Source organism: Pteropus medius, unplaced genomic scaffold (genome assembly GCF_902729225.1).
Source record: "Pteropus medius unplaced genomic scaffold, Ma_sr-lr_union100, whole genome shotgun sequence".
NCBI lineage: Eukaryota > Metazoa > Chordata > Mammalia > Chiroptera > Pteropodidae > Pteropus > Pteropus medius.
The window spans coordinates 1594838-1615540 of NW_024349125.1; the positions used below are offsets into that span (position 1 = coordinate 1594838).

At 42.5% G+C, this 20703-nt stretch overlaps 1 protein-coding gene across 25 annotated transcripts in view; it reads right to left on the reverse strand.

The window, feature by feature from the left end:
* The window catches only part of AOPEP (aminopeptidase O (putative)), a 333589-nt gene that overhangs the window by 85698 nt on the left and 227188 nt on the right, over window positions 1–20703 (reverse strand). For 24 of the 25 annotated variants that reach the window (XR_005656715.1, XR_005656716.1, XR_005656717.1 and 21 more), the window contains one exon: window positions 14272–14332. Coding sequence is in view for 11 of the 25 variants with exons in the window: in XM_039880464.1 (XP_039736398.1) it covers window positions 14272–14332 (61 nt within the window). In the remaining 14 variants the exon portion in view is untranslated. Of the gene's footprint in view, window positions 1–861; window positions 2742–14271; window positions 14333–20703 lie in introns of those variants that run through there. The other variant, XM_039880472.1, reaches the window with a different exon arrangement.

Here is a 20703-nt window from a genome sequence, read left to right on the forward strand (position 1 = left end):
GCACCGTGTTCTCACAAAATGGGCTTCCTTGTTTAGAAAAGACACACTACATTGATGCTATAGGAAAACTAATCTAGAAATACCTTACAAAAGATATTACTAATTAACTAGAAGCACAAACATATATGTTGACATTTCATGAGCTTGAAAAGCAAACACATATGTCTGGGTCCCTTCAGTTATTCTGTAAAATGGAATGGGTATGGTATCTGTGAGTCTATGCACATAGAGAACCTGTGCTCCACAGTGCCGTTCAAGGAGGTTAGGCATCAAGAGTCTGTGACCCTTGGCATGTCTAGTTTTCTTTTTCCAGAATGTCTATTTTTAAAAACTTTGGCACTCAGACTGGGTTGCCCGTCATCTGGCCTCCCAAAGGTACACAATTTAGTCACAATCGGCAAGTAAGAAGAATGGGTCTGAATCATTCTACCTCTATTCAGAAGTAAGATCACACACACACACACAGAGAATAATGAAAGTAAAATCTATCACAGTTAGGGGTGGGGTGGCTGTCTCAAATATAAATGATATATGAGAAAGCTATTTTCCAGAATGTTTGTTCACCAAACATTTAGATCCATACAAGGTATTCCAGGTAAACAATGGGAAGGGCCAGAACTGATTGGCTGTTAATCTCTTTACCTTTTGTAGGATGTTTCCCCCAGGAGTGGATTAAATCCATGTTTAAGGCTACCCAGGCCCAGCTGTCTCCATATTAGAACAGCCCCCTCCCACACACTTCTCTCTCTCTCTCCTCCTCCCCCATCCCTCCTCGTTTGTGAAAGGATCTGTCCTCCTCCTTGCTCTGCTTTCACTTCACCCCCTCGCCAGCCTCACGCCCCCCCACATGTGTAGGTGGGAGAGTAGGAGCCGGGAATGTGAACTTGATCCAGCATTGATCAGCCAAGCAGCAAAACTCTTATTGTTCTTTAGATACCAAACATAACTTCTTTCTACCAGGGATAAACCCAGCCATTCTGCACACAACACACTTTTGTGCTCAGTAGTGTGAGAGATGGAAAAGAACCCAGAACATTAGTGCTTTATTAGACCCAACATAAACACCTTTTAACATGCCAAATTTAAGAATCCCCCCAGTTAATTTACATTCATATCAACATTAGGTATATTAGCTTCTCTTAAACTTAACAATCTTCTGGTCCTTCCTTCCTGTTTTTATAATTATGGATTTCAACTTGTAGTGTAAATACTATGGTCTGTTTTAGTGTTGCCTGCTATTTGAGCGTTTCTATTTCACTGCCTTGCTCTTTGAGGTTCCAGGGCATTGGAAATCACGCTATTGTAGAACCAAATGTGCTGCCGTTGTTTTTAAGTGCTGTCCAATGAATGTGACTGACCTATCTCTGCACAAAGCGATGTGTGATGAGAACTCAGACTTAGGCACCCTCTGTCCTTGCCACCTAGAAGCCGTATGACCTTGAGCATGTTACACAACCTCTCTGTGCCTATGAAATGGAGATAATGCTGTCTGCTTCACAGAGCTGTGGTGAGGACGAAAGGAGACAGCACCTGAAGCCAGAGGCACAGCGTACACCAGTAAATGCTCATTCCTTCCAAAACAAAAGCCCAAATGGTATTTTGAACCTAAGTAAACTTTCAAAAGTCTCAAATTACTGGGTTGTGACATCGTAATAAAAAGCCTCGCCTGACCACCACATAGACATGATGCTGTTGGATGGAGCCTGCAGAGATATGGCACATCTGAGGCACGGCCAACAAGTGCCCGTCCCCGCCCAAAGGACTGGTAGACACAAGGAAGCAGTTCTCTTTCATGTCTGCCTTATTATAGACTATTCCCTTTCCAGTCCCATTCACTCAAATAAATAAGCCCACTATTGTTACAAAAAGATCATTAAATGAAATTTGGCATTTCTACATTGTTCTCTGAAGGTACCAGCATGATTATGCGCTAGATGCAAACACATCTAAAATCCTAATAGTAGCTACATGCATTTAAAACCAATGTTATTTGATAAAATGATAGTTTTTTCATTCTAGATATTCTAATGCATAAAATAATTTACCCAATATATTGGGGGGAAAGGAAGAAGAGGGAAGAATTAAATAAAAAATATAATTTAATAGAGCGATACAACCTGTACATTCTTGGATTGACACATTTACAGCTTAATTCACTAGAAGCATTTTTGCTAAACCCAGACAGACATCCTTCAATTACAAAATCAATGTCATTGATGAAGAAATATAATTTGAGGAGAAGAGATCCATTGAGAACTCAGGAAAAGTCCACTTTGTAATAAATACAACCAAGAAGAGTCAGAGAGCGAATCTTCGCTTGGCCGCACGGAATAATGAAAAGTGAAAAGTGATGCATGCACAAGTGAGAAAAAAGGAAGAGAGCATAGAGAGAAAGGGAGACAGAACACTCGGAGAGAAGGATGGAGACATGGGAGGCGACTTCTCCCCGGGGAAATGGGCCACAGGGATGAAGGCGCTCTCTCCAGTCCGATCCCACTATCACCCATCGCCCTGGAGTCTTAGTCCTCATTTCTAACGTACTGACTCTGGCCTCCCGTCCATGCATTTTAATGCCAATAAAGTTGCTGAAAATAAAGAGGAATTGGATTGTGAAGCTTTTTGGCATAAATAAAGTCATATTGGAAAGTCAGGGCTAATAACAACCAGGATGCCCCTTAACGCTCTTAAGGAAAACCATCTGATCTATGTAGTCCTCAATGCGGTTTGAAATTTCTCTCGACCTACAAAGGAAAATATTTTTAGCATGTAGCACACTTTGTAACAGACATATAAATGCACTGAAAATATAATTTTAGAAAAGCATCTGGGTTTGATCATTTCTTGTTATACCTCACCCCCCAAATAGGTTCTACTTTTTCAATATAAAGAACATGGCACCAGTCTGCTGCAAGCTATGCTGTGACCACTGTAGAGATTTCTCATAAACATTTCATTACTGGCTTGTTTTTATTTTTTAAAGCAGCAAATACTCTAATGATTGAAATATAAAAGCAGCATAAAAAATGAGGTTCTCCTTCTGGAGCATTTGGCCCCCATGTTTTCCCCTCCTTCAAACGGCAACCTAGAACTCACTGGGCTTTTTTCCCCAAGGTCATTTAGGGAACAGACAAAAACAAGTACTTATTTTTATGTATCCAAATGGATCCTAGAAATAATAGATGCCACTATCCAAGGTAAAAGTCACCTGCAATTCTTATTGATTTGCAGGAATTTCAAGATGTTAACAACCCTAGAGAAATTTTTTTCATCTCCTGCTGGTCAGACAGGTTAATATCTGTGAATAATTGATTTGAATTACAAGCAGGCCTATTCTTCAATGATCAACCAACATAAATACTCTTGCAGATTGATTATTACTTAAGATCTCTCTCAATAATCTCTCAAATAGCAATTTTCCAGTGGGAGAGAAAAGAAACGCACAAACAGGGTTTCTTGTTAGTGTACATTTGTAAAAAACAACTCCAGGTGAAACATATGAAAACTCTCCAATATCACTCCAAACTAAGGGTAAGTTTTCAGTCTGAAGGCAATTCACCAGGTTCTTAAGGAGGAAAGGAAGACACTTAAAGGAAAAGTAAATCCAGACTTCCCTCCTCTCAGAGGTGCTCAGGCACACCTGCAGCTCAGGTCTCAGTGAAGTACCAGGCACAGCATGTAGTGACATAAGGTACAAAGCTGGTCTGGTCTTTACCCTGGCAAGCTCCCCTCACCCCACAAAGAGGCAGTGAGGACTCAGAGAAGGCAAGTGGCTCGCCCAAGGCCACACAGCTTAGTGGTATAGGGCTGCCTCCAAAGCTTCATCTACTGTATCAATTCCTCCTTCATCCAATACAACAGGAGTCCCCAACTCCCAGGCCACAGACTGGCATCCATCAGTGGCCCGTTAGGAACCAGGTCGTACAGCAGGAGGTGAGCAGCAGGCCAACAAGCAAAGCTTTATCTGTGTTTGCAGGCACTCCCTAGCACTAGCTTCACTGCCTCAGCTCCACTTCGGATCATCAGGCATTCGATTCTCATAGGAGCACTGGTCCCTGGTGCTAAAAAGGTTGGGGATTGCTGCAATATAGTATTAAGCTTGCAGAAAAGTACTTCACTACACACTGCCCTGTGAAAACAGCAAAGTGGGTTTAACACAATTGACTCTACTCCACCTAGCCTCCACTCTTGCTCATTAACTTCAAAATCATGCAGCCTTGCATTTTATGCATCAAATTGTTTAGACCCCACTTAGAGTGTGATGGTGGTGCTTATAACTATACAGGATCACTGAACTCCTAAAGGCTCAAGCCAGAGGACTGCCCTGGAAAGATGGCGTCTTCTGCTGAGTGAGCTGAACACACTCATTACTGAGTGCCAATAAAGTGTGGACAACAGCCAAACAGAGATACACGTGTGACACGAATGCTGCCCTTTTCAAACATTCATTTGGACTTGGGCAGTTTGACAGTCACTGACTGTTACCCTGACCTGTGACACACTTGCTGGCTGGCTGCTACCGGGCTGTGCCCCTGACACTCTCCTGCTCTGGATCAGCAGAGGGGACAAAAAGAGGGCAAAAGCCAGGGACTCTAGTTGGAGTTTGCTTTTGAAAGCAAACAAGAGGATATGAGAAACATCCTTTAAATGCGTTAGAAGGTACATGGACAACTTTTTTGTTCAACCAATTGCTTTTTCTCCTTTACTGTTTTGGTGATCTGGTATTTATTATCTAATTTAGTTTCCATCTCAAGAGAGAAATAGCTGCATCTCTCCCAAGGTAAAGACCTACACGAATCTCTACACATGCTCACATTCATTCACACCAAAAAAATATACCAGCTATTTGATGCAATAAAGCCCAGTGTTTCCTATGCAAAATATTCCGTCAGATACACAGGGCAACCATTTAGAAATACCTAAATGGAAGAAGGACATGTATTCCCATGACACATATTCATGAAAAGCCCTAGAAAGTGAGGTTCACATTACCGCGTGCACAAAGCACTATTTTGTTCATTAAAGAACAGTTTCAGGAAAAAGAGCAGTCATTGATTAGATTAAGAATCATCACTGCGTAGGGCTCTCTGCTGTATTCATTTATTATCTCTTCATAGGGCTTATAAAAACTAAGGCAAGGATGGGACCAAGCTTATTTGGAATAAAAAGAAACTTGCTAAAAACATAAAATGCCTTAGTTGGATGTACTGAAGACTGAGGGTCTTGAATAAAAGCCCCAGCTCTGCTGCTAACTAGGGCGGTGATCTTGGGCAGATGAGTCCACCCCACCCTGTGTTGCAGCTCCCCGACTGCTGAAGGGACAAATTCTTCTCCAAAACTCACTCCTACCTAGGATTCTAAAGCAGACTGAAAGTCGTGCAACACCAGAAAAGACTACTATTTAACTATAAAGCAATACAGGCCATGCCCAAGAAACATTTATCACACAGATATTAAATATATTGTATGCCTATTTTGTATGACACATAATGGCTCTCCATAAACAAGCAGCCCCATGTTTTAAAAGCAGCCAAGTGTCCCTAATAGCTTTCCTTGTCAAAAGGGGCTCGGGTGGCAGATGTGGCGAAAGTCTCCAAGAGCATCGCGGAGGGCCACGTTTGGAGCCACTACCCAAAGCCTGGAGTGCAGACCTGACCACCAGCAGCTGAGCGATGTGTGCCTGCGCCTACGTGCATAGCTCACTGCACTGCTGAGTCCCAGGGTGCCATTCCCCCTAGGTGTGGCAAAAGCATAATGCAGATAGAGAGCAATCTGCCTTGATGAAGAGTCTACCAGTGTATGTCTTCAGCCTAATAAAAGAGAGAATGGGGGCGGCTCCTCTTAAAAAGTAGAATGAGATGTTTTTTACTGACATAAAGTTTACAGTCCAAAGCTGACATCTGTGTCCTAATTCTTTGAGTTTATGTTGCTCCTTCTTTCTGAAGATCTCTCTACAAAATAGATAAAGCGCTGTTACAGCAAGAGCTTATTAAACAGTATAAGCTCTTTACAAGAGCTACAATGTCCTTACTTAAGGGACACTGTGTGGCCGCCATAGTATATATGAACCTGAAAAACAGGTAATGCCCATATGTCTGAACGTGTCCCTCTGAACTTTGCACCTTGAGGACAATCACACTGGTTTCCTTGCACAATGAGCTGGCTGGCGTGTGACCGAGTGGGGTGCAGCCAGGTCCCTAGCCTGCAAGCACATTGTCTTCTAATGCGCCCAGTCTCCGGCTCTGCCGAGCATGGCAAATACAGGAAGCTGACCACTACGTCTCCCCCCAGGTCCCAACTCCGGGCAGAGGCCCTTTGTGCACGCCTTGAACAGAGGTTGGTTTGTAGATGTCCCCAAGGACCATGAGCTCATGGGCAAGGCTTTGTATGCCCACTGCCCAGCACGACTCTTACCATATTGGTTGAACCTATGAACTAAACCACTAATCCAAATATTTGGTTTCCTCAGGAAGAATATAAAATTGAGGGGCTCTAAAAGTTTAAATTATACTCAGAAAAGGAGGAAACTTCTTTTGACAGAATACTGGTCCCAGCCCTACTTACGGAGATCCATCTTCAGCAGGTATGGGCTGAATCCAGGATCTGTTATTTTAAACAGGTTTCTGGATGATTCTGATAACCAGATCTTGCCATAACTGGGCTAGGTGGCCCTGAGGGCCTTTAACCCAAGCCTGCAAAGCCATGCTTCTGGAAAGTACCCAGCCTTATCTCTTTATTAAAACCCATGTTTGCACAGGCCACTACCAACTGTCTCCATCGACTGGACTGAGACAAAAACACATTTCAAAGCCGTGGTTCTTGCTTCCTTTTCCTTCTTTCTCACAGGGCAGAACAAGTTCATTCTTTCTGAAATCAGGTTTTGGAACAAAGAGAAAAGAAGGAAGGACACAGAGTTTTCATGTGGGACACCAAAGGAAAATGTCTCCTGTTTCAACGTGGTTCCTTATGCTGTGAAGAAGCCAATACATTTGGACAGTGTCAAACAAGATGCCCCTAATCATACACAACGCCCAGTACAGACCTTCAGTAACCTACATCTCTCTGGGATGATGGACCATGGACAAAAATGGCAGCAAAATTATTAGGAGCCCAAAAGCACAGCACATTATGACAACTGCTTTTATCAACGTAAAAAAACAACAACAAAATAAACAAAAACAAAACAGAAAACCCAAAACACCAAGAATCTCAAAGCACATATAATTTAAAAATATAATTTCTCTGGAATTTGCAAAACAACTAGTCTCAATTAAATATAGAATTCTTATAGATACCACTGAGATTGAGCATCTTAACGGGCCTTAGAATTATGTTGGTAATACTAAATAATGTGTACTAAAAAGAAGTCTACAAGTTATTCCCCTATTAAACCACCTGGATTTCTCAGTGCTAAGAGTTCCAATGACAGAAAGTCTCTTACGTCAAGTTTCCTCAATTTTGTGACTACAGCATTTTCCCTACAAGAGTTAAAAGTTTTCCATCATTTGCTTGTGTGGCCTTTGGCAACTTGCAGGTGTTGGCTTGGAAAGAAGTGACATTTTCCAAGATGACACAATAACCTGCTGTTCTAAATTCTGGGATTCAGGAGCAAGTCTGGGAGCGTGAGTGGATTTCTGTCTATTTCCAGGACACTATATGTGGTCGGCTGTTACCCGCCGTCTCTACCCTTGTTGCTGCCACTGCTGCCTATGATTTTACCATTTGATGGCTGCTGAGCATTTTCCTGGGCATCTGTGGGTGACTTGTTAGTACCTTGGGAAACAGGTCGCCTCAAAATGAAAATTAAGACCCAAAGCGAGGCTAATTTGTTCCTGCCCTTCCGAGTGCCCTCTGTGAACCAGCTCTCCCATAGATGGATTACGATCATCTGTGCTGTCACAGAAGACTGAAGGGCATCTATGGATTGGTCAGCTCTTTCTCCATATATCTGACAAAATACAGGTGATTTCAATAATGCCTATAAGGTGAGGGATTTAAGGCATTATGCATTCAGACTTTAATTCAACTAACAGCTTTACAACAGCATCATTCAGTAGGAATATATGCAAGCCATATTTATCATTTAAAATTTTCGAGCTGCCATATTAAAAAGTAAAACATAGCAACTAAAATTAATTTTAATAATTCTTTTTATTGGGTATATATACATTGGGTTATGAAGTATCTAAAATATTATTTCAACATGTGAGCAATATTTAAAAAATGATTAATGAGATACTTCTGGTAAAGAACAAAGTAAACTACGGGCTATTTTTTTATTCTTCTTTTTTTGGTACTAACTCTTATAAATCTGATGTGTTTTTACAGTCCAAAATTTGGATGCTGAATTTTAATCAGAAATGCTTGGTCTGTATTCTGATTTCATAAAATTTATGCTGAAAAAGTAGATTCATTCATTCACATACCTAAGTTACTCCAAATAATAACTGGATTATTAGATTTTAAATTTAAATTTAGATTAAATTAAATTAAAAATTCAGCCCTCCAGGTGCACTAGATTATTTTTCAAGTGCTTAACAACGTGTGGCTAGTATCTACTGTACTGGACAGTGAGCCCCTGAGCATCTCTACCAAGTACAGCACAGCAGGTAAGATAAGGATGAGTCAGATAGAAGCTTTGTTTCCAGGGGTGGGGGAGGGGACGTATGAGACGAATATAAATAGCAACAACGTAAGACAAGTTATGATACTTGCTAAATGCAGAGAAAGGAAAGCAGTCCAAGGAAGAGAAAAGGTTATGCACAAAGAAAGGCTAGTGGTAAAGCTCACCAATATTTAGAGACTGGTAATTATGGTAGGAGTAGTAGCAAATAAAGTTTAAAAAGGTAGCTTGGGGCAGTTCTGCTGACGGCCTGAAAAAGCAGGCCAAAGTTTGTTCTAAATGTATCGCTAATGGGGAAAGGTTTCTGCTGAGGATGGATCTTAGCTGTGTTTACAACAGGTTCATTTATACTGATGTGGATGATGATGGAAAGGGGGACAGTTTGGTGGCTAAAAGGCCAATTAGCTACTGCACTAGCCCAAGCAAAATATAATAAAAAACGGGGGGAGGTGCTAGGAAGGGAAAGAAAATTTAAAAATTTATAAGTATGTACAAAAGGATATCAGGACCTGGCAATATGGGCAGGGAATCAAAGCAAGGGAGGAGTCAGAGAGTTCTGCAGCAATGAAAATAAGGAAGTACAGAAAAAAAGACTAGATGGGAAAATATATACTTATATATTTGCATATAAAAGTTTTAAAAGAAGACTGGAATATATGTACATATGGGTTGGGGTGGTGAAGACCTTCGGGCAGAGATGAAAAGAAATCAAGATCTGTTTATAGAACTGTCGAATTAGCAGAATGGGCATCTTTCTTATAAATAATGTTTGCTATTCCAACAGCCAGGGTCTGAGTAAATTAAATTATGGTACTATTCATTAGGAAGCTATGCAGCTGTTAAAAATTATTGCTCTTGAATTATATCAAGGGATATGGAAAACGGCTTCTTTTTTCTTTGTGTTTTGCTTTCATTTATTTTTTGAAGAAGAGCACTAATTCAGAAAGCTTAGAAGTTCCTGAATCACTCCGGTTTTATGTCTAGCCCTCTGGAGCACATACAGGGTTAGAGAGGCACAGGGACTTAGTTACCAAACACCCATTAACTGTAATGGAAATCACATAACAAAGTCCCCACATGGCACACTGAATATTCACCTCTTACTGTTCTTTTAATGCATGTTTTCTTGGGTGAATATATATTATAGACTATTAGATGTAAGATTCCTTTTTATACAGACTAAATATGGTGATTTATAATTTCCTACTTCTAAAATTGGCTAGGTACTAAATATAATGTTAATTCTTCAACTAGTTAGCATTTTGGGTAATCAGGCAAATATAATAACCATCATAATCGAGAGCACAATAGAATAAAATCCATTTTTTTTGTATAATAATTATGATAACCAAAGTAGAAGAAACTGATTTTTTTGAGAAATATAAAAGTCTAACAGTTGCCTTTTTTTGTTGTTAAATTTGCTGGAAGTCACACAGCTGGTAAAGAACAAAGTAAACTACGGACTATTTTTTTATTCTCATCCCCCCACCCCTCTTCCCTTTGGTAATCATCAGTTTGTTCTCTATGAGTCTGTTTCTGTTTTGTTCTGTTTATTCATTTGTTTTGTTTTTTAGATTCCGCATATAAGTGAAATCATATGGTATTTGTCTTTCTCTGACTTATTTCACTTAGTATAATACCCTCTAGGTCCATCCATGTTGTCCCAAGTGGCAAGATTTCATTCTTTTTTTATGGTTGAGTGACATTCTATTGTACATAATATATCGCAACTTCTTTATCCACTTGTCTAAAGATGGACACTTAGGATGCTTCCATATCTTGGCTATTGTAAATAATGCTGCAATGAACATAGTGGTACATATATCTCTTAAAACTAGTGTTTATGTTTTTTTGGGATAAATATCCAGAAGTGGAATTGCTAGATCATATGGCAGCTTTATTTTTAATTTTTTGAGGAATCTCTATACTGTTTTCTATAGTGGCTGCACAATCCCATCAGAAGTGTACCAGGGTTCCCTTCTTTCCCCATCCTCTCCAGTACTTGTTATTCGTTGACATATTGATGATAGTCATTCTGACGGGTGGGAGGTGACATCTCATTGTGATTTTTTTGCATTTCTCTAATGGTTTATGATGTTGAGCCCTTTGTATGTCTATTGGCCATCTGCATGTCCTCTTTGGAGAAATGTCTATTCAGGTCCTCTGCCTATTATATTTTTAAATAGGATTTTTTTTTTTTTTTTTGGTGTTAAGTTGTATGAGTTCTTTATATATTTTGGACATTAACCCCTTATTGGATGTATCATTAGCAAATATCTTCTCCCATTCAGTGGGTTGTCTTTTCCTTTTGTTGATGGTTTCCTTTGCTGTGCAAAAACTCTTTAATTTGATGTAGTCTCATTTGTTTATTTTTTCTTTTGTTGCCCTTGCCTGAGGAGACATATCCAATAAGATATTGCTAAGAGCAATGCCAGACTTTACTGCCTGTTTTCTTCTAGGAGTTTCATGGTTTCTGGCCTTACATTTAACTCTTTAATCCATTCTGAGTTTATATTTGTATATGGTGTAAGAAGGTGATCCAATTTCTTTTTCTTTCTTTCTTTCTTTTTTTTTTTTTTGCATGTATCTGTCTAGTTTTCCCAACACCACTTGCTTAGGATATATTTTTAAATGAAGGCTTTAAGTTTGGATAATAAAATTCCAGTTTTGTTTAAAAGGAATATGCACCTACTTGCTATACAGCACAGAAAATGTATGGAAGGAAGAATACCAAACTGTTAACAGGCACGGATTATCTCTAGCGGGGTAAGATTGAAGAGTGCAAGGGCTTTGTTTTATATTTTGCTATTGCTTGAACTTGCTATAGAGAACATATTATTTTTAAAAAGGGAGACAAAGAAAAAGGTAAACTATATATTCATACAGAAAAATGACTGAAAGGATTTATTTCAAAAATTATCTTTGGGTTATTTTTATTATAAACTTTTTAATATTCTAAAACATATAATTCTTCTATAATCAAAAAAAGTCTTAAAGGAAATAATCTATAATGCCAATGCTCTGATCCATTTTAAATCTGTTTGCAATGCCAAAGGTTATAGAGGGTTGGGTGTTCTTTGGATCTCTTTTATTTTACTTCTTTGGGGGTTCATGCTTACTTTTATTGCTGCTGAAGCTATTTCCACATTTTAAAAAATGATTTCCATTCAATGTGGCCAAAAAGGAAAATCGAGGCCAACCACAAGGCAAGCCTTCCTGAGAGAAGACAAAAAGCTTCTGTAACCTGTGGAATGAAAACTTCACCGGTAGAACGTGACTCTTTTGTCATGAATGACTTCAATCAATTGCTGGTGGACAGAAATTTTTAACGAGAACAAAGAGCACTGGAGTGATTTCAGTGCTCTGGTTGTCAATCCAGGCCAAGCACACTAGTAACTTTATATTGTAATGATGGAGACAAAGAACAAGGTGTCTCATTCACTGCCAGGCTCCTGCAACCAGAGGGTCCCAGCCCTTGCAGAGCCTTAGAATTCGCAAGGAGCGTGAAAAGGCTGCAAGCAGGTAAATCATCATCAACCATATAAATAATGGCAGAAAAGGTTAAAGAGATGAAAAGATGCCATCTGATCATTCACCAATGAAAAGATATGCACTAAATCAGGGTCTTTTCTGTCTGAGGCTGTTGTTTTTACCCAACAGTTAAGCATCCAAGGAAATACCAGTTGGGTCTTAAAGACAATTTATAGCTGGGTTGGCCTCGTTGCACCTGGCTGTGTTTTGACAGCAGGTTTCGTCAGTTTATAGCAGAGATTCTTGTCTACACTCTAAGCTGTCACTAATGCAACTAGACCTTTGGAAGAAACATTCCGCTCAGAGGCAAATCTCTCCCCTCCACATTCTCCTCCCCCTTTTAATGAAAAGCAAAAGCCTCCTCCTGGTGGCAAAGCCTCCTCCTCTTCAGGGGAAATTATGAGCCTCCTGGGAGTGAGAGGGTCAGCCCCAGTGCTATAGCCGAGTGGGGTGCGCCCGCTTCTGGGCATGGATTAAGGACTCTTTCTGTTCTCTTCCCTCGGGGCAAACTGCCGAACACAGCGGCCTTGTTGTTTGGAACCAGGAAATTCGGGATTCTGCTCTCTGAGCTCCCAGCTCTTCCCAGCCCAGGCCACCATAAGAATGTCTAGGAGCCATGCTACAGCCTGGCCCAGTAAACACCACGCAGATGGCTTCAGAGGATGCCCCCGCCCCCATCGAAAACAAGGGCAAGGCTTGGCTCTTTAGGATCAGACGGACTGAAACCTTGTTTCCCCAAGATTTTTGTACTTAGCAAGCAGCCTGGTTTGGAAGCCACCATCTTAGAAAGCACGGGAGCTCATTATAATACATATGAGTTGAAAGCACTGCCTTCCCAGACCAGGTGCTGCCTTACCAACCCTTGCTTTGTTTGGCCTTTTTAGGGCTCAGGATTTTATTCTTTTTTTTTTTTTTTCTCTCTCCAAGAACTGGGTCAAACAAGTAACTTGTAACAGGTGACTCACAGTCCTGAACCAAAGTCTTTCTTAGGAATGAGTCATGGTGGCTGGTGGCCGACATTGTCCTGTGTAGAACAGGACAAAGATTTGAGGAGGGGGATGAAAAGGTAATGGAGAACAGCCCCTCCTGTTTCTTAATTTCATGGTTCACAGACATTCATTGACATTTAGACACTCCCAAGGGGAAGCTCATGTAACCAGCCATGAAACCAGAAACGAGCAGGCTAACAAGGCTGCTTGCCTGGGTCCAGGGCAGTTTCTCACCGCTGTGGAAGTCCACTCAGACAGGGGGGCCTACTACGATGGGTCTGCAGCCACACTGGGGGCAGCCCCAACTAGAAGAGCTCCAGGCCTGCAGGGTCCTTTGACCAGCCCCATTCAGGATGCCACCCTGGGACTTCCCAAGGCCCAGGCTCTAGAGAGGGATAGCACCCAGGTTGGTGAGGGGCCAGGGATACCCTCTAGGATTCAGGAAGTATAGGCAAGGGGTGTGGGGAGGTAGAGAGGAGAGAAGACTCCAAGCCAGGTGATTCTCACAGACACAGAGCTGGAGCCCGCGGGCTGGCTGGGAACTGTCTCCTGCAGCATTGCCCGGGGGCTGAAAGGAAGGGGGAAAGCAAAACCAGCAGTAGGGAAGGTCCTAGTCCTTAAGACAGAAATGAATCTAGAAAGCTCATTCATATGAGAAACCAGCCTGAGGCAGGGATACAGAACTCAAGGGGGAAGTCGAGGGGCAGCAGCACCAGGAAACGATAAGAGAAACCAAGAGCGGGCCAGGTCAGTGGAAAGCTATAGGCAGCCAGCTCACTGGCTGCATCCAAAGAGTAGAGCTGGAGGCCAGCTACAAACCCACTGGCGGCACTGAACTGTGGCCTGGTAATGCCACCCAAAATACACACCACATTTCGCAAGAGCTCATTTACACACAGTTCAGGGGAGAGCAGCATGTCCACCTATGACATGAGGTCACTTGAGGCAGAGGCCTGAGGCAGGCTGAGAAGGGGTGGCAGACCATCATTCCCCTGACTTAGGGATACTCCAACTCAGAAAGATGATTACTTTTATATTTATAAATATATAAATAAATCATTGTCATGACTAATACACTAAGTGGCAAACTTTTCTCCATTGCCTCCCTTGTAGCAGTTATCTGGAGCTCACCTGTGGTATTCCGGAACTCTCAAGCCAGTCTCGAAAGATGCTTTCAACAGACAACTCAAGCCTTTAAAAATAAAACAAGAACAACAAGGATTAAAAGTTATAGAGCATGATGACACAGAATGGTCTCTAACTATTCGGGCACATCATAGCATTGATCTTCTGGAGAAGTATCTGTTCTCTGGAGAAAGAGCACCACTGTCACAGGTTAAAGTGTGGAAGGGGACCTGGTCATACTCAGTACAGCTTATCTTCAGTCAGTAGGATGAAATCTAAAGCTCAGAGGCAGACCATGATAGGTGCCTTTCCTGCCCTGTGAGGGACTTTTTGGCTGGGAGCCAATTTGGGGAGGCTAGGTCATGTTCATAAGACACATCAGGCTTGACGGCTTCCTGAGATGGTGCAGCAAAGTGAAACCTGAACATTACAACACTTAGTGCATCCAAATGAAATTCGAACTTCATAGTGACGATGAGCTATGACAAGTAAAAACGATACAAATCACTTGGAGAGAAGCTCGGATGCATGGAACACGTGAGGCTTCTATGGCTTCTGCTTTCAAGCAGGCCCACATTCTGCTTTATTTGAAATATTATAATTGCTTGTTACGTCTGGTCCAAAGTCAGCTGAAATAATTTTGGTTTCGTGCCCTGTTGATTTGAATTCTCCTTAGATGTACTAAGTATCCAGTGTATTTAGGGTCAATGGCCTTTAGGTTGTGTCTTCCTGAAGTTTAAAGCAATTCCTCACTCATTTCTGGATAACTCCCACTCATGCCCAGTCTCTCCACTCACAGAGGCCTTCCTTGAGGTTGTGTCATATCCACCATGCTCCCTGTCCTCCATGCCATGGCATCCATCATGGTTTCTGACTGTGATTTTTTTGGTTACTTGACTTTTAACTGTCTCCTCATTGGATCGAAGCTCTCTGAGATCAGGGTCCACCCCTGTCTTACTCACTTCATAACCCAGCACCTGAAACAGTTCTTGGTGTAAAATGGGATCCCAATGGATCTTCTTATTTGAATGAATGAAAACACATTTTCCTGTTAACGCAACAAAAATTATTCCTTTTTAAGACGATAATCACCTTTCCCAGTAAGATATTCCCAAGTTGTTAAAATGTGTATCTTTTCCATTTTCTATTTTACATAGTACATTTTCTATGTATAATATTCTCTCCTTCCCTTCCTTTTGGAATTGTGAAAGAAGTTGTGGAAAGATGGGCCTTGTTTGCATTTGTTAAGGTGCGGAAGGACCAGTGCTCGCCTTGCCTTGCTAGGTACAGGGAAAAAGGGAGGCAGGGAGCTGGCCTAGGTGGGGACTGGAAGGAGGGGACTGACTGGTACTTTCCCTTCTTTTTCTTCCCCAGGGAGAAGCATGTCACTGGTACATTTTATCCTCCCTGGCCAGGGCAAAAGCAAAGGCTGCTGAAAGAAGTGACCATTGCTATTTCGAAACAGAAATAATACACAGAGAGAAAGAGAGACTATGCAAGGAAAATGATTTGGATTCATGTTCAAGATGATGCCCATCTGTGAGACAACAGGCCAAAAAAGAGAGGCAGAAGTGAATCTTGGGAAGATGGTGACCTCCCTCCCGAGGCCGCTGGTCCAGGTTCCCAGATTCAATGATGGTACTGGATATGCCTCATATAAAAGGCCGGGTCCTACCATCCCTGGGCCTTTCCCCATTACTTTTTTGTTATCATTTAACAGTGTCAAACTCAATGCGAACAGCCAAGTCCTCTCTGTAAGTTATGGGAGTATGAGTTGTGTGTGTGCACTCATGTGCCTGTGAGAGTGTGTGCACACTCAGGTGGCAGGGGTGGGCATGGGGGTGACTGGACAAGAAGAGGCAGCTCTCAGGGCACCTTACACTGAGATCATTGATTCTTTCTTGGACTTGATTTATTTGGTTGGCTGCGGGGGTGGGGTGGGGGAGCTGGAAATAGCCTTAAAGGCTAGCATAACTGCTCTGCCAGGAGAAGGAAAGTCAGACTGAAGGGGACACTTAGATAAAGTGTCCAAAGAGACTTGAAGTTGTTTTTTTGTGGCAAGTATAAGGCTGGAAGGTAAGATAAATGTTATAATTTTCGTTGAGGACAAGATGCTCAATGAAGGCCTAGTCTTATTTGAAATGAATGCAGATCATCCCCCACCTTCTCTGGCATGTGTGTGGGGGCGGTGCAGTCATTTGTTGGGGTCAAGTTCCCGCTGGAGGGCTTGAGCAGCTGTGGAGGTCCTGCAGGCGCTCTATATTGTGTGCCCTGATTTAGAGACAAGGCCCGTTTTCTTTCCTGTCCTTCCTTCACTGGTGCTTCTCTCTAAGTGGTCCCTTTGTTTACTTCCTTTCCAGCCAGAGAGGGACACTCCTGTGTCTGGGGCCCTGAGGTCAAAAGCTCCAGTCACCTGTCCTTCAAAGGATACTCAGGAAAGCTGTAGCAAGAGGAGGCTGACTCTGACCTCAGCTTTACTGTGCTGTAGCATTACAGGAAAATGGCATTCTTAAACCTTCCTTGACTTAAGAGGAAGATTTTAGAAAGAATTTAGAAAAGAACAGGAGAGATGATCAAAGAGGTAAGCACACTGGATCCAAGAGGGAGGTCAAGGGAACTGGGATTAAATATCCCGAAGCAGAGAAGTCTGGAGAGTGACTTCATAGCCATTTCCGAGTGATTTTACAAAAGATGGTGAACAGCTGTTGTGCATCCCCATGAAAGAGTGCGTAAGAGGACATGGACATAAATTTCCTTTGGGGAATTTTAACTGGAAGACTCCTCTGTAGGAGTGGCATGGGGAGGAATTGGGGAGGTGAGTGCTGGAATATTACTGAGTGAGATCCAAGTCTTCACCGGAGCCTTCTCTGTGTGGCAAACATTCGGTGGATACCTACCGGGTACAAGGCTCTGTGAGAGGCTGAGATGGGAAACCCCAGGGCCACGCTGTCTGACAGGGACATAGGAGGACACGAGTCAGAATGCTGCCTGTGCTTGACTCTATGTGTGTCCAAGGGGCTCTCACTGCTTCAGGTGGGACGCCAGGAAGGAGGACAACAGGAGGGGCATTAGGGGAGTCTTCGTAAAGGAGGCAGGCTTGAACTGTCATGGAGGAAGGCTGTGTTGTCCCAAACGATGGGGCAAGACCAGTAGAAATGGAATGCAAGCATAGGCAGGGTAAGGAGAGCAGAGGCAGGAGCTCAGAGCCATGGTCAGCTAGGCTGGCACACAGAATGAGATAAGAAAGGAAATGGGGTGTCCTGTGAGGACCCCAAGGTCCTGCCAAGAAGCTTTGGCTACATCAAGGAAACTCTGAAGCAAAGCTATAGAATGGCGTGAACAGAATGGAGCCAAGGAAGAATAACTAAGAGAAGAGAAACTGGAGGCAGGGAGACCAAGCGAGGGGCTATGAATGTGTTCAAGTAATAGGTGATGAGAGGAGGCCTAAATGGAGGTGGATGCAGGGTTTGAAAGTGGAGGGCAATCCTGGGTGAGTCCTGTTGGAGGGGTGAGAGATGGTGTGTGGATAACGAGCCCATCGCTCTCTGCAGGACAACCTTCCATAGAACGTATATGCTCATGTACCGTCTACAACCTAGACAACCGGCCAGGCCAACTGTGAGGATTATTTCATTAGAAAGTATTAAGACAAATTTTGCTTTGCCACGTTTCGTATTTGCACACATAATTACTACTATATAGTGGCACTAAAAACAGAACAAACAAAACTCCTCTATCCACCACCAAGTAAAGGTTTAAAAGTACCTGTTGCTTACTGAACACCTACTACGTACCACACACTACAAACAAAATCTCATTTAAATGTTACAATATCTATGCAAGACCAATGTTATTATCCCCAACTGAGTGATGCACAAATAAAGGTTCCGAGAGGTTAGGGGACTTATCCAAGGCTACACAATTGGTATTCAAAACTAAACTATGTTGTCTGGCTGCAAAGCTCCCTCTTTTCTTTCTGTGCCAAATTCAAGTGTCACGATACATAGCTTTGTGATTCATGGTGCAGACAAGCCTGCTCCAAGCAACGCTGACTCCTCCTTCTTGCTAACATCTTCTCCTGCGAAATATGGCCTGGTCCCTGCTGTGGTTGCCCTGTTCCTCTACCCTTGGATTGGAGTTCTGAAGAGATGGGGAGACCCTTGGGAGGGGCGAAAGTGTGAGGGCAGGACAGTTCATCATTCAGCTGCATCCAGAAGCAAAAGACACTCCCCCTTGAGGGAAGAGAACATGTGTTTTCAGATCACTTTCCTTTGGAAAGGTTCAAAGCATCTTATAACCATTATCACTTCATTTCTCCTAATATCCTTGTGAAGTGGATGTCAATTGTTATCGGGCTTCTTAGCAGATGGAAAAACTTGCAGCATAAGAAGACTGGCCAACGTCAACCAAGACAAAGGGCTGAAGACAAGACGGAGTTTCTGGACTCCTGGTATCGGTGCAGACATCGCACTGCACCTACGCCTGTCTGCGGATTGCTCACGTGGCACAAGGTGTTAAACTCTGAGAAGAAGATGAAAGCATTAACTCCAGCTGCTAAAAAATTGCTTTAGGATACTATAAGTGGCCTTACTTCCAAGGAAATTATGAGAGACTGTGCGAAAATGCTTAATTTTCAAGGAAGAAAACTGTATGTTTTAGGGAAAAAAGATAACGCGTATGTAGTTTTTGCTTTTTGGTCGTAACTATTGAGATGACAGTATGAGTAAATTTTTAGGTCTGAACGTGGCTATACAGCAGTGGTAAAAGCGAAAGTTGACTTTTTTTCAAATCAAGACACTCAGGGTCCAAGCTAATGGGGACCATTTCCCCTTGAGATCATGTGGCTTAAATCATCATGACAGACAAGCAGACACACTTCCACCTCCCTGGGACCCAGGACTTATAGGAAATTACTCTTCTGCATATCTGATCACTATGAAAATTGATTTTCTACAGCCGGTTAAAAGTGCACAGACTGCGGATGCATACCTTCCAAAGACTGGTGCCCGTGAGTGGCACTTCTGCCTCTTGCCTGAAGCCCTGGGGTCTCTAGTCAAACTTTTGGCTAGAGAGTTCCCTTGCTGGACTCCTACATCCTGTAAGACAATAACTCTGTGTTTTAGAGGTCCCTCTCTAGTCCCTGTGGGCTACAAACGTGGCCACACATAGTTAATGCAGCAGGAGAGAGAATATGCTGGATGCCCTGGCAAGATGCTGGTTAGAAGCCAAGAAAGTGATCAATTGCTCCTCCTCTCTTCGTGATGTTAAAGTGCACAGAAATAGACCCAGGCTTGTGTGAAAATGGCGTTGCACATGCCGTGCCGCTCATTCGGTTGATCCTTGAGGGTGGAGTGACGAGGATGGGGAGCTGAGTATCGGCCATGTCTGCTACTCGCATCTATCACCTGGTCGCTAATCAGGAGAAATGTCTTTATCTTTCCCTGAGTTCCATCTTCGGCCCCTTGAGATTCTAAAGATCACATTCTATCCACGCCTCTAGAGGCGAGCACATGGCCTAGCAACTCCCACAGGAGCTAAAGGATAGATGGGAGCGCAGGTACTGAATGGAGGCAAACTCTGGGAACTTCAGTGCTCAGGTCTGAAATGGAAAATGCTCTTGTCCTGGAGTGCAACTCACCTTCTGTGTGGGTTTTAAATGTTAGTAATTTATGTTTTTAAGTGTCCTCTCTACACGTGGATACAAATAGTGTATATCTCAACGCTTTGCACGTGGTTATTTATTTTACTAATCAAAAAAAGTTATTTGTGCTTGGGTAAATAATGAAGGTTGCCAATGTAACATTTATAAACGAGTACTCCCTAGCTCCGCAGGGGTGGAAAAGTATGGAATTAAAACCAGCATAGGAACACATACATACAAACACAAGAAGTGGTGAGCAAAGAAAGAACTGGTAGCTGTTGATACTGTTGGAATATCAGGTGGCAGGTACATTGGTTAAGGTACTCCCTAAAGCACTCTTTTGCCAGGGCGGGCCGGCATCCGGGATTTGTCTGGATTTCTTTCTAAGCACTTCTAGCTTTTCCTTCCTTTGGTCTCATAAAACATCAGCTTTTAAACGGAACTTCTCTCTGAAGATGTCTAAAACACAATTCCTCATCTTCACACTTCCATTTTCAAATACTTCCCCTCCCACTCACTTCCTCTGTGCCACACTGATTCCCAAGACAAAACAGCTGCCCTTGTACTTATAGCTCATCTTCAGAGTATGACTGAGTGGCCAAGACGGGAAGGTCGGGCTCTTGCTGGATTCCTCCATTTGACTTACACAACCCATCAACCAAGTCTTATCTGTGGCACCTCTCTGCCATACCTCTCAGATCCGCTCATTACTCTCAAATCCTACGGCCACTACCACCATCCCCGCCACGGTTCCAGCTCTTCATCTCTTGAGTGAACTGCTGTATTGATTTCTAATT